Here is a 13,913-nt window from a genome sequence, read left to right as displayed (position 1 = left end):
TCAACTGTGAGAGACAGAATCTAAAAAAAAAAAAAATCCAGTAAATCACATTGTATGATTTTTAAATAATTAATTTGCATTTTATTGCATTAAATAAGTATTTGACCCCCTACCAACCAGCAAGAATTCTGGCTCTCACAGACCTGTTAATTTTTCTTTAAGAAGCCCTCTTATTCTGCACTCTTTACCTGTATTAATTGCACCTGTTTGAACTTGTTACCCGTATAAAAGACTCCTGTTCACACACTCAATCAATCACACTCCAACCTGTCCACCATAGTCAAGACCAAAGAGCTGTCTAAGGACACCAGGGACAAAACTGTAGACCTGCACAAGGCTGGGATGGACTACAGGACAACAGACAAGCAGCTTGGTAGAAGACAACAACTGTTATGATTATTTATTAGAAAGTGGAAGAAACACAAGATGACTGTCAATCTCCCTCGGTCTGGTATTCCATGCAAGATCTCACTTTGTGGGGTAAGATTCTGAGAAAGCTCAGAACTACACAGGAGAACCTGGTCAATGACCTGAAGAGAGCTGGGACCACAGTCACAAAGATTACATTAGTAACACATGATGCTGTCATGGTTTAAAATCCTGCAGGGCAGCAAGGTCCCCCTGCTCAAGCCAGCACATGTCCAGGCCCGTTTGAAGTTCACCAGTGACCATCTGGATGATCCAGAGAAGGCATGGGAGAAAGTCATGTGGTCAGATGAGACCAGAATAGAGCTTTTTGGAATCAACTCCACTTAACATGTTTAGAGGATGAGAACAACCCCAAGAAAACCATCCCAACCGTGAAGCATGGGGGTGGAAACATCATACTCTGGGGGTGCTCTTCTGCAAAGGGGACAGGACGACTGCACCGTATTCAATCAATCAATTTTATTTATATAGCGCCAAATCACAACAAACAGTTGCCCCAAGGTGCTTTATATTGTAAGGCAAGGCCATACAATAATTACGTAAAAACCCCAACGGTCAAAACGACCCCCTGTGAGCAAGCACTTGGCAACAGTGGGAAGGAAAAACTCCCTTTTAACAGGAAGAAACCTCCAGCAGAACCAGGCTCAGGGAGGGGCAGTCTTCTGCTGGGACTGGTTGGGGCTGAGGGAGAGAACCAGGAAAAAGACATGCTGTGGAGGGGAGCAGAGATCAATCACTAATGATTAAATGCAGAGTGGTGCATACAGAGCAAAAAGAGAAAGAAACACTCAGTGCATCATGGGAACCCCCCAGCAGTCTAAGTCTATAGCAGCATAACTAAGGGATGGTTCAGGGTCACCTGATCCAGCCCTAACTATAAGCTTTAGCAAAAAGGAAAGTTTTAAGCCTAATCTTAAAAGTAGAGAGGGTGTCTGTCTCCCTGATCCGAATTGGGAGCTGGTTCCACAGGAGAGGAGCCTGAAAGCTGAAGGCTCTGCCTCCCATTCTACTCTTACAAACCCTAGGAACTACAAGTAAGCCTGCAGTCTGAGAGCGAAGCACTCTATTGGGGTGATATGGTACTATGAGGTCCCTAAGATAAGATGGGACCTGATTATTCAAAACCTTATAAGTAAGAAGAAGAATTTTAAATTCTATTCTAGAATTAACAGGAAGCCAATGAAGAGAGGCCAATATGGGTGAGATATGCTCTCTCCTTCTAGTCCCCGTTAGTACTCTAGCTGCAGCATTTTGAATTAACTGAAGGCTTTTCAGGGAACTTTTAGGACAACCTGATAATAAGTATTGAAGGGATGATGGATGGGGTCATGTATTGTGAGATTTTGGCAAACAACCTCCTTCCCTCAGTAAGAGCATTGAAGATGTGTCATGGCTGGGTCTTCCAGCATGACATTGACCTCAAACACACAGCCAGAGCAACTAAGGAGGGGCTCCGTAAGAATCATTTCAAGGTCCTGGAGTGGCCTGGCCAGTCTCCAGACCTGAACTCAATAGAAAATCTTTGGAGGGAGCTGAAACTCCAAACCTGAAAGATTTGGAGAAGATCTGTATGGAGGAGTGGACCAAAATCCCTGCTGCAGTGTGTGAAAACTTGGTCAAGAACTACAGGAAGCGTCTGACCTCTGTAATGGCAGACAAATGTTTCTGTACCAATTGATAAGCTCTGTTTTTCTAGGGGTCAAATACTTATTTTATGCAATAAAATGCAAATTAATTATTTAAAAATCATAAAATGTGATTTCCTGGATTTTTTTTTTTTTTTTTAGATTCTGTCTCAGTTGAAGTGTACCTACGATAAAAATGACAGACCTCTCAATTCTTTGTAGGTGGGAAAACCTGCAAAACTGACAGGGGGTCAAATACTTATTTTCCCCACTGTATATCAATGTTAAAGTCACCAATAATCAAAATGTTGTCCGCACTAGCTGACAGGCTAGAGATGAACGCACCAAATTCATCTAAGAATTCAGAATATGGGCCAGGAGGCCTATAAACAGTGACAAAGTAACATGACTGATTCCATACTTCTGACCCTGACTATATATGTAGCATCGTGGGGAGAGTGGAGAGTCAGATGCTCAAATGAATTGTATTTATGACCCCCAACATCTAATCAGGTAAACCTAGATTTATAAATCAAAGCAACACCCCCGCTTTGCTTTGCACCAGGAGATGTGACTAAATGTATACGCTGGTGGGCAGGCCTCATTCAGAGGAAAAACAGCTGAGGGTTTGAGCCAGGTTTCACGTAACCCAATCATGTCCAAGTGATGATCCATAATTAGATCGTTAATTAACAGGAATTTCCAGGTCAGTGATCTGATGTTGAGACTCAAACTGATGACTTCCGTTGGGTTGACAGACTGACATCTTTGAACAGGCCTAAGTAGCTAAAAATCCTCTCCACGTTTTCCATCCAGTGCCCCGAGAGAGTCAGAAACTGCTGTTGTCACATCAGGACCACACGTCCCAGAAGTTGCAGCGCTCTGATGACGTGAGCGCCAATGTGCTCAGCTGACCAGGTAACCGGCACAGACGACCCAGTCCGATGGGATACAAACTTTCTCCGGGAGCCTCTGTGGATGCAGTGAGGTCGGCAGAGCAGACCAAGCTCTCTGATAGCGAGGATAACAAAAGGGGACATTATTGTTGCTCAGGCTCCGTAGCTCAGCTGCAGAGTAGCTTAGCATCGCGCAAGCCGAGGGAGTGAAGTGCGGCGTCATGCAGTGCAAAAAAAAAGGCACTAAAAAATGGTTAAAAACGCACACTGAAGCACCAAGAACCACGCCAAGTACATACCCAAAGAAAAACAAATTACACTCAAGCCACTAAAAACCAAGTTACAAAAGAGAAAACCAGAGAAGCAGCCAACACACAACACCATCAATGCCACACTGATCAAGCCATCAGAGGATGAGCCCACCACCCCGCTACAAATCAGATATTCCAATAAACTGGAATTTTAGTACCAGTGTGAACAAGGCCTCAGGTCCTTAACCCCCAAGTTGGTCCCGGTGTGCATGCTGACATTGTTGTGAATGTGAGGCGTCACTGTAAAGCACTTTGAGTGTCTGCCTCAGATGAAAAAGCCTAACAACAGCCTGCATCAGTGTTCCACCGTGACAGGAAATTAGAGGGTGGTCTTTAATGTACATGGTCATATGAAGCCAGTGCACTGGCTGCTGTGGGATTTTCAAGAAAATCGCTGCATAATCCCGATCAGTCGTGTTTGCAGGGTTAACGTGCACGTCTGCGTTTTTGGGTTACCTGCGTGTACGTTTGCGTGTTTTGTTCCTGATTGCCGAGTAAAACACGGGGCTAATTTGATCCGCAGCAGGAGACGTCTGGATTACAGACGAGCGTTATCTGGGAACATCCCAGATCACTGACTTTCAGATCATTTCATGCCAGTTTTCTTTTCTCTGCTCTTATCTCCCCCCTCCGTCTCTCTCCCCTCCTGATGGCGATCTCAAGTGTGGGCAGTATGATTGCGTGTGTGAGCAATAATGCAATTTTGCCGCATTGATAAAATATAAATTGTCCTTGAGCTGTGCTTTTTTCTAATGATCCATTTACCGACAGCTTCCCCGCCGGCTCTCAGCGCTCTGCATTCGCTCCTCTTCTTCCCTCCCACTTCTCTCCCTCTCCGTCTCCATCCTCTTTTCTCTGTTCTTATCTCCATTTTCTTTCTCTTTTCATCTTTCGTTGCTCCCCTCCCCTTTTGCCGACAATACAAAGCGGGGTGGCAAAATCCGCGGGTGCGATTGTCAAATCAATTATTCATTCTGTGCAATTACACTCACACAAAGAAGTTTCCCTGTGCTCCGAGTGGTGATTAAATTAACTGCTATTCCAGCTGCCCGTCGCCACCAGCCTAATAGAATATTCATGGAGGCGGCCGACGGAATGGCCGATCTCCATTAACTTCATCATGCTCACTTAATTACAGGCTTGTTATTGTATTTACACCTAGTTAGAGCGTGCAGAGCCCCGATCTACTCGCGCCCGCCACTGCCAGAGTGTGCAGGAGTGTGTGACAACACCTAGTTAGGGCAGAGATAACCCCTGGTACACTCAGCGTGCACGTGCCCGTGTGCACGTGTCTGTGTGTACCAGCATGGAGACGGGCACGTTCACATTGCCACCTGAAATTACCTGAATCTGTTTTTATTTATTCGGTTTTGTGGGGGTTTTTTTGTTTTGTTTTTTCATCAGGATGTTTTATCTTTGCGTTTGTGAGTTTTGTGTACAGTCAGGTCGTATCTGTCAGACCGGTTTTATTGAAGAGTTCCACACCTGAATTATATCAGGGACCATATATGGAATTATTATTTGTTTGTTTGTTTGTTTTTAAATCAGTAGATGTGGTTTGATCTGTCTTTTCCTGTCGGCCAGTCAGTCAGATTTCAATGCCATCCAGAACTACATTGGTTGTGGGTCAAGTCCAATCCAGGAGAAATTGGACTTGGCATCTTCACACTGCTGAGAAGATAATGAGCACTATCCATTCTGACTGAAGAGTCACTTTGCCACAGACCAGATCTGAGTCAGGTTTAGGACCATGTGTGGATGTTGTCCTGACTGTGATACCAAAAAAAAATCTCCATCAATTACAAGGAAAGAAATCCATTTCAGGTCACTTTAACTGGAAATGTGAATGCAGCCTGTGATGACGTGACAGATTTCTGTCTCATGTTTTTGAGAGCTTAATGCCCGATGTGCCAGAGTCGGTAGGTGTTCTTTTTTTCTCGTGCCGTTTTTCATCTCTTTCACGCATTTAATTCGTCTCACATTCCGATTTGGTTTTTTTGTATCCGAGCCCAGAATGTTGGATCCTCTCCTTTGGCTCCTCCTGACCAACGCTCCTCTTTAAACGAGGCTATTTATTTGAACTACACTCCCCACTGGGCTCCGACTTGTGGCAGCGAGGTCTTCTCTCTCTCTCGCGCGCTCTCTCTCGCTCTGGCTCCCTCTCTCCCTCCCTCCTCTTAAATCATTCTTTTATCTGCTCACCACACAGTGATTGAGGTGGAACACAGAAAGGGGTGAGGAAAGGGGGGAGTCTTATTTTCTCTTACCTTTCAGAAATGATGACATGATTGCTGTCGGTTGATCATGCATCATCACCCCCTTCTATTCCTCAGATAAATAGACTAGTTTCTCTCGTCCATCCCTGCCCGCACAAACGCGGGGTTTATCTTGTAATAGTTGCCGCTGGCGTTCGAGCCAACCGCACGATCTTGTGTTTGTCACATGGATGCTTGTTAGTCGCCATGACTGTGGCCGTGTTTGTGCACTATTTAAGTGTTTAACTACCATCAGTCGTCCCTGTGTGTCTTCCTTTAGTGTCAACCCGCCTCACTGTTGATCTCCTGTGTATCTAACCTTTGTTCCCTTGGGCAATCACTGAGCTGGTATTTATCCAGCAGCCACTAATGCAGCAGGCAGGAAGGATCAGACAGGAGATACGGACGGTGTGGACGCGACCGCCATATGGACCAGTTGTGTATTTTGTTATGTTGTTATAAAAACTGTTCCTCTGCTCGGGCTTTTACATTTTATTGTTTTGCGACATCAAAATTATTTTTCTGTAAAAAATTTTTAAATTGTGCTTTTTAATTTCAAAGTGAAAACAAATTTCAATAACAAGTTTGAGTAATTGAAGAAAGAAATTGAAAAAGTATTAATTAAGACAACAGGGGTTTGGTAATAACATTTGTCGGATTATCGAGGACGAGCAGGAAAGCTGTCAAGTCTATGGCTGGTTCCAGTGCTTTCTGAATCGGACATGTGAAAATTTGTAATATGAAGTGGTCAAATTCTTTATTTTCTACACTTTAACATGGAGCTCGGCTATGCAGACGCAGACATGACTTGCTACATTGCGACTTCTTGTTCAGTTTTCTTCTGGAATCTTTGTGACACTCCTCTGTGGGGCAAAGGCAAAAAAACAAATGCTCACTCACTCTCATTCATCTTCAACCTCATATCTGGGATCACATCACGGGGGAAACCGCTCCAGCGGGGGACCCCAAACCTTTCCCGGGCCACATTAAGCACCTCTGTCTGGGGGATCCATAGGCTTTCCCAGGCCAGTGTGGCGACATAATGTCTCCACCTAGTCCTGGGTCTTCCCTGCAGTCACTTCCCAGATGGATGTGCCTGGAACACCACTCTAGGGAAGCACCCAGGGGGTATCCTTACCAGATGCCCGAACTCACTCAGCTGGCTCCTTTCAACATGAAGGAGCAGCAGCTCTACTCTGAGCTCACACCAGCCACCCTCCTAAGGAAGCCCATTTCGGACACTTGTACCTGCAGTCTAGTTCTTTTGGTCAAGACCCAACTGTCATGACCATAGGAACGAAGACTGACCAGTCGATCGAGAGCTTCGCCTTTTGGCTCAGCTCCCTTTTCGTCACAACAGTACGGTAGAGCGAATGCAACACTGCCCCTGCTGCACCGATTCTTCTGCCAGTCTCACGCTCCATTGTCCCTTCACTCGTGAACAAGACCCCAAGGTACTTGAACTCCTTCACTTGGGGTAAGAGCATATTCCCTACCTGGAGTAGACAATCCATTGGTTTCTTGCTGAGAACTATGGCCTCAGATTTAGAGGTGCTGATCCTCATCCCAGCCGCTTCACAATCGGCTGTAAACTGATCCACTGAGTGTTGGAGGTCACAGGCCGATGAAGCCAACACGACCGCATCATCTGCAAAAAGCAGTGATGAGACCCTGAGCCCACCAAACCGGAAACCCTCCTCCTCCTGACTAACCCTTGATATCCTGTCCGTGAATATCACAAACAGTACTGGTGACGAGGCGGAACCCTGGCGAAGGCCAACCTCCACCGGAAACGAGTCCGATTTACTGCAGAGCACCCCAAAAAAAAAACAACCAACCAACCAACCAAAAAAAAAAAAGCACATGCAACTGCTTAATGTAACCGCTGGGCTTTGCGCTTGAAGCATATCGCAGAAGATGGAATTTGGTGCAAATATTTGATGTTCATGAACATTACACAACTCTGCCAGATGAAGTTTTACCAGAAGCATCATTACTTGAAGCCTCACCAGTAAGCACATTGAGACTGCCAACATCTGCTGGTCAAATCACGTATAGCACACTTACTGGAGGACATACAACGCGCTTTTTGTCGACATCCAACAGAAAGTAATATTAATGAGATACATAGAAAAAAATGTATGTATTGCCGTCGACGGGTTCCATTTATTGTGGACAAGTTTTGCATGTAAACTGAGAATTTGATTATTTTAAATAAAGATCTGTGTTGACGTCCATCACACCCTTATTGGTTGTTTGCTTACCCACAGTCCTTTTCTATATTTAATGTGATGTAATGTGTGTAGCTGATGAGGATTTGCTGTTTTTTATCGGGATACAACAAAGTCGGTGGCTCTCAAACTGTTTCGACAGGGCTCCCCTTTTTGTTAAGAATATTTTTTAAATATATTTAAGTCAGACGGCAACAAACCGTGCCCCATTCATTTGCCTTGCTCCAACTCCCACCCACACACACCTCTGTGCCCTGACTTTGAATGATAATCTCTGAATGTTTTATGTGTCATGGCAAAACCGATCAGATGAAACTAAAAGACACTCCAGATGAAAAGGTGACTGAAAAGCATAAATGGTTGCTGATCATCCTTGGAATGATGTCACAGCAGTCATTAAGAAAGGTAACGAGTGTCTCGTAGCTCAGTCAGTCCTCATTAAAGCCCTGACTGTGTGTAAAGGACACTGAGGGAAGCCACCAAGACAACTCACACTGCATTCAGTGTGTTATCGTTAAGCATGGCTTGAGATTTATTGATTGTTGGACGTTTCCTTTTCTTCGTTAGTTATTCCGTAGAGTAACTCTGCGTCTCAATGGTGGAGCGCACCTGGTGGAGGCAGGTTGATGCTGTGGTGATGCTTCTCTGCAGCAGGCCCCCGGAGGCTTGTTGAAACATAAAATAAACGATGATCTTGGAGAAAATGCAACAAATCTTAGAAGATTTTCAAACAACACACTGGAGAGGGCGAAAAAAGCATCGAGGCAAATATTTCTTCACCATGAATGACGTCATCGCTTTGAGTGTGAAAGGTGCTGTTTCTGTTTTTCATTGTGGAGGTTCATTTTAATTTGACACAGGCGTGGACGAGGTCGCCTCCCAGACTGACTGCACGTGCTGTTTTGTGATCATTGGACACGAACACAACACTGAAGTTTTTGATGTCTGCGCTAGGCAAAGCTGAATCTCCGTATGAATCTCCCCTAGAATTAAATGACAGAGGCCTCTGGGCTTCGTTTCACAGTCACTTCTATCGTACATCTCACCACTTTTGTTTTTCTGTCAGTCGCTCTGATAAACTCGCTGTTGAACCCTCACAGTCAGGAAGGTGAATGCTTGAGTTGTGTGTGTGTGTGTGTGTGTGTGTGTGTGTGTGTGTGTGTGTGTGTGTGTGTGTGTGTGTGTGTGTGTGTGTGTGTGTGTGTGTGTGTGTGTGTGTGTGTGTGTGTGTGTGTGTGTGTTTGTTGGAAATCCTCACCTGTAAATTCCTCTTCTTATTTATCATTTGGCAGTCGAGCTGTATTTGCATCATGAAGGTGACATACCAGGTATGCAACCGAGCAAAATATCCCCAATGGAAGGGCCATGTACATTGGCTTTAGTCTTGTTCATATTTCTTTTTCTGCCTCTCATCCGGGTCCGGGTTTAGGTGGCAACAGACTAAACTCATCCCACACTTCCTTATCCTCAGCCAAGTCCTCAAACTCTTTGTCAGGGATCCTTTGCCATTCTCAAGCCATCTGGAAAGTATCCTGGGTCTTCACCAGGACCTCCTCCTAGTTGAACATGACTGAAAGACCTTCCTAGAGGGCATCCTCACCAGATGCCCGAACCAGCTCAGCTGGCTGCTTCCGATGTGTAGAAGCAGCAGCTCTACTCAGAGTCCCTCCTGCATCTTCGAGCTTCTCACCCTGTCCCGGAGTGAAAGGTCTGATAATCGGCAGAGGAATCTAATTTCTGCTGCTTTTATCTGTGAAGTTCTTCTTTCAGTCATTCCCCATAGATCACAACCATAGCTGGGGATCGGACCGTAAATCGACTGGTAAATGGAGAGCTGCCTTCTAGCAGCCGATGGTCCGGTCGAGCGTCTGACACCGACCCAAGGCGTCACACAACCATTCAATCAAACAACTGTAAAGACTCAATTTACCACATTCTGTTTTTCTCCTATATACTTTGGTGCACGCTGCTTCAATGCATCACTTTGATTAAAAAAAATGCACTGTGCTGATACTTTAGAGCACTACTAATGTGAAATACCAGCAGGTAATCCAAACAAGTAATGTGATGAAACTCTGCATCTCCTCCTGAGTGGAGATGGCCAGTCAGTGCACTTTTTTGTCACGTGAGACTTTTGAACCAATGAAAGTAAAAATACCATTGATGTCTATAAAATAATTTATATAAATAATTTGTGATGTTGAAAAGATTTCATAGTTATGAATATTTTGCTGTCTGTAGCGGATGTTGTGGGTCTGTGGCTTACAGTTTGTAATGTTTAAGAATAAATTTCCATCATTAGAATCATCACAAAGATAAAAACGAGATATCGGATTTTGCGGAATATAAGTTGCACTTCTTACAAAAATACCTCTTGAAGAGGAAAAACCTATCCAGAAGTCACACCGAAGTATACAAAGTCGCACATTTTTTCTGTATTATCAGCTCTTTAATTTGGGATTTTGGTGCACTGTTGTTTTGTACTTATTCTTTAATTACTAGTGTTTATTTTGTTTAGGCTGTTATTCATGGGGAAGTCCTTTATCAATAGGCATTATAACTATTATTGTTAATAACGATTGGGATTTTTCAGTATATAAGTTTTGCTGGGGTATAAGTCGCAGGACCTCACAAACTAGTAATTCTTTCTTTTATAATCAGTGGAGTGACTGCATATTTAATTTCATTAGTTTGTTGTGGATTTGTTTGAAAAATCCAGTTTTTGTTATTTAAGATAAAGTATAATTTACTTTGTATTTTTAAGAGGAGCACACCGGCTGTTTTGCATAGTTAAGGAATATTTTGTCGTAATTTGTCTGCAGGTAATTCTCTTTAAAAAAAACATAAATAAATTGTTAGAACATCGAATCATGTATTGAATCATGAGTTGAATGTATTGTTGCATCCTGATCAATGCCTCCCCCCATACACGCACACACAATTAAAATCGAAACTTCCAGGTTTAGCTGCTGTTGTTTCCAGAAAGACAACCGCAGTTTAGCATTTTAGTTTACTGCAGGAGAGTCCCCTGCTGGACTGGAGGATGAAGACCACTTAATGTTTAGGGCACATCTACACAGATTTCCAAGGCTGAACTGGAACCAGTTGGAGACTAGGGGTCTCCAATTGGTTCAGAATGCTGCAGCCAGATTTTTGACATGAAGCAGAAAGTACAACCACATTACAGCCATTTTGGCGTCTCTTCACTGGCTTCCTGTCGCAGTGAGATCAGATTTTAAGGTTCTGCTACTAACCTAAATTATTCATGGACTGACCTTATGTACCGGCCTGGGCTTTACGTTCTCAGGGTGCAGGACTACTTTGTATCCCTAAGGTGAATAAGAAGTCTGCGGGTCACAGAGCGTTCTCTTATCGTGCCCGTTCTGTGGAATGATCTCCCTGCGTCAATAAAACAGTCAGATTCTGTAGAGATTTTCAAGTCCAGACTTAAGACACACTTATTTTCCCTTTCATATGGCTAGCATACTGGTGCAGTTTTGTTTTACACTTTTTACTCTTTTAATTCATTTATTAGTAATTGGAGCGGGCTGCGGCCTCAACTTGACCTAAATTCTGGGTCTTTTAGTGAAGCTTAGGGCTAGTGGCCGGCGATCACCTTAGTATTTCTTCTGTTTTTCTTGTTGTTTAATGCTGACAAATTATACTGTATTTTTTGTCTTTCTGATGCCTGATTCTGTTTTTTCTCTCTGTTTAAGGTGCAGCTCCATCCAGAGATGGGAGTTATATTTGTGTTGGCGATCCTCCTGTCCTGTGCGCCAATAGCATTTCTTGTTTATTCATTCTGTGAATTGTTCTGTAATTTGTGTTTTGTATCATGGCCCAAGCAGAGGGTCACCCCTTTGAGTCTGGTCTGCTTGAGGTTTCTTCCTCAGAGGGAGTTTTTCCTTACCACTGTTGCTGTGGGGGTTGGTAAGGTTAGACCTTACCTGTGTGAAGCACCTTGAGCAACTTGTGATTTGGCGCTATATAAATGAAAATAAATTGAACATTGAAATTGAACTGAGGATTTTAACCGTATACATTAAGCTGTGAATCAGTAGTTTAACTGTGGTGTTTTCTTCCCCCCTTCAGATCGTGTCAAAAACTGGACCGCATTTAAGGAGGTTTATCAGCGGTTGAAGGAGGTGCCCGACAAAGCTCTGGCCCTCAGCGGCTACTCTGAGATCAACCTGGCCAAACTCTTCCAGACTTTCACCTCCCTCAAGTAAAACAACACACACACACCCACAAAGATCGGCAAGATCCAACCCAAACCTGGAGAGTCCAGTCAGGCCGCACACCTCCGCGTGTTCACCCACATCTCTGGTTCCTCTTCTGATCTCTGGCAGTAATTATTTAAGATGACTTCACCGGTACACTTTGACTTCACGACACCCCCACCCCCCCAAAATCACCCTGAGGTTTCCACCTTGAGATCGAGTCACACCCGACCTTCAGTTTCTTTAAGCAGACGTTCTGTTGATGCACTGACGGTGATGGAACCAGATCTGTTGCCTCCTGTGATTCCAACAGCTCTGAAGCTGGAGAAACGGTGCAGTAATGTCAAATTCCCAGAACATGAACTCAGATCTTCTCCAGCTTCTGACTTTTATGTCTCATTGTGGAACCTCAAAGTTGTTCTGGATCTGTCTGGTGCCATATTACAGGGAACACATTGTATCGCCAAGTACCAGTCTAAGATGTTAGCACCTGATTTGTGAGGAAGCAGGTGTTTGAAAGTTCCAGATGGGTCAGGGACTGATTACTGTGTGGAGCACTAAAGAATGAAGTACTCTTTGTTCAAATAAATAAATAAATACATTTTAATGGTCCCGGTCTGTGCCACTCCAACATCGCCATTTTTCCAACCTGTTGGAGTAGGAAAGCAGAACCTAATGTTGTAGCTGGGTGTAGTTCCTCAGAGTTTAAGTGATTTGTTACTGGAGATCTCATCCCTGCTGTGTATCATTTTTTGCAAGCACCTGAGCACCAGTTATGTGCACGCCTGTGTTTCCTGGAATACGGTGTCTTGTTTGTCATTGTTATGGTTTCCAGACCAGTACCATTTCTAGGGGTTAGCAGCGGGCACTTTTTTCTTTTTCCATCTGAGCACCGACATTTCTGCACCTGAAGCTCTGCCGACTGTTCAGTTGCGCTCAGGCGTAGAGCGGCTGTGCATGTCACTGATGGCTTGACCTTGTCACCAGGAGCAGAAATTGTACCTAAATGATGCTCCATTGTGCATCAGGAGGCTAACTGCGCCCAGAAGTGAGCTTAAAAATGATGCTATATTCCAAAGCCCGCTAATTAGCCAATGATAGTAACCGCGGCCGCTAGCACCACTGGACGCCTGCTGCGATCGGACACTTGTTCTGATTACCACCATTCATCCCGATTGTGCTCGCACTTTTCTGGAGAATGCAGGATGGAAGAGCAGAGTGCGGAGGACGCGGGAGTTATGGCGCGAGGGAGGCCACACTCGCTGCTCCCGCGCTCTTTTGTCTTCATATCGAACAGCTTATCTTCTCCTCCGCTGCCTCACTCAAACGAATGTTGTTTCATCTTCTTTTCATTTCCTCTGTGCCAATTTGTTTTAATCTCTGTAATTTTCTATACATCAGATTTGTGTAGTTCAAGAGAGTTTTGAAGTGAATTATTATTATGTTTATGTGTAGATTATGTCATGTTGGCGGTTTTAATGCTGTCTTTTTGATACTCTGTCAATAAAAAGTTGAATGTGGAAAATGTCCTTTTTTTTAGATGCAGGGTAACTGAAATAAATGAGTGAATAGAAGATATGTGGTCAGCACTCAGAATTCCCAGCATTCATGAATGCATGTGCACCCTGTGGGACTGTTAGCTTAACCATGTGGTACTACGCTAAGACTTTGCAGGCTTGTTTTACCACAATGTTTGATTTTATTCTTGTGATTCTTCACAGACACTGAAAACTGCCAATTGCGTGACTCTTTTCTACAGCTAATAACATATCAAAGCAGTTGCATTACAAATGCAAAGCGAGCCTTATCCCATGGTTGCTGTGGGACCTCATATCTTGACTAAGTGCTAACAGCATTAACTTGATATATGTGTAGATAATATTCAGGGTTTTATCACAGGAGCCCCCTCGAGCATGCACATAGGCAACAGTGGTCAGGAAAACTTC

The 13,913-nt window shown here is 44.0% G+C and overlaps 1 protein-coding gene across 1 annotated transcript in view; it reads left to right on the top strand.

Annotated features, from left to right (window-relative positions):
* Nucleotides 1-13,493, top strand: part of pola1 (polymerase (DNA directed), alpha 1) — a 159,659-nt gene extending 146,166 nt beyond the window's left edge. The window contains 1 exon segment of the mRNA XM_034181311.1: nt 11,840-13,493. Coding sequence (XP_034037202.1) covers nt 11,840-11,976 — 137 coding nt within the window. The 3' untranslated portion in view covers nt 11,977-13,493.
* The last annotated feature ends 420 nt before the right edge of the window (nt 13,494-13,913 follow it).

This window comes from Thalassophryne amazonica, chromosome 1, assembly GCF_902500255.1.
Source record: "Thalassophryne amazonica chromosome 1, fThaAma1.1, whole genome shotgun sequence".
Taxonomy (NCBI): Eukaryota; Metazoa; Chordata; class Actinopteri; order Batrachoidiformes; family Batrachoididae; genus Thalassophryne; species Thalassophryne amazonica.
The sequence above is the reverse complement of the archived record's forward strand: the minus strand, read 5'-3'. Positions and strand labels throughout refer to the sequence as shown.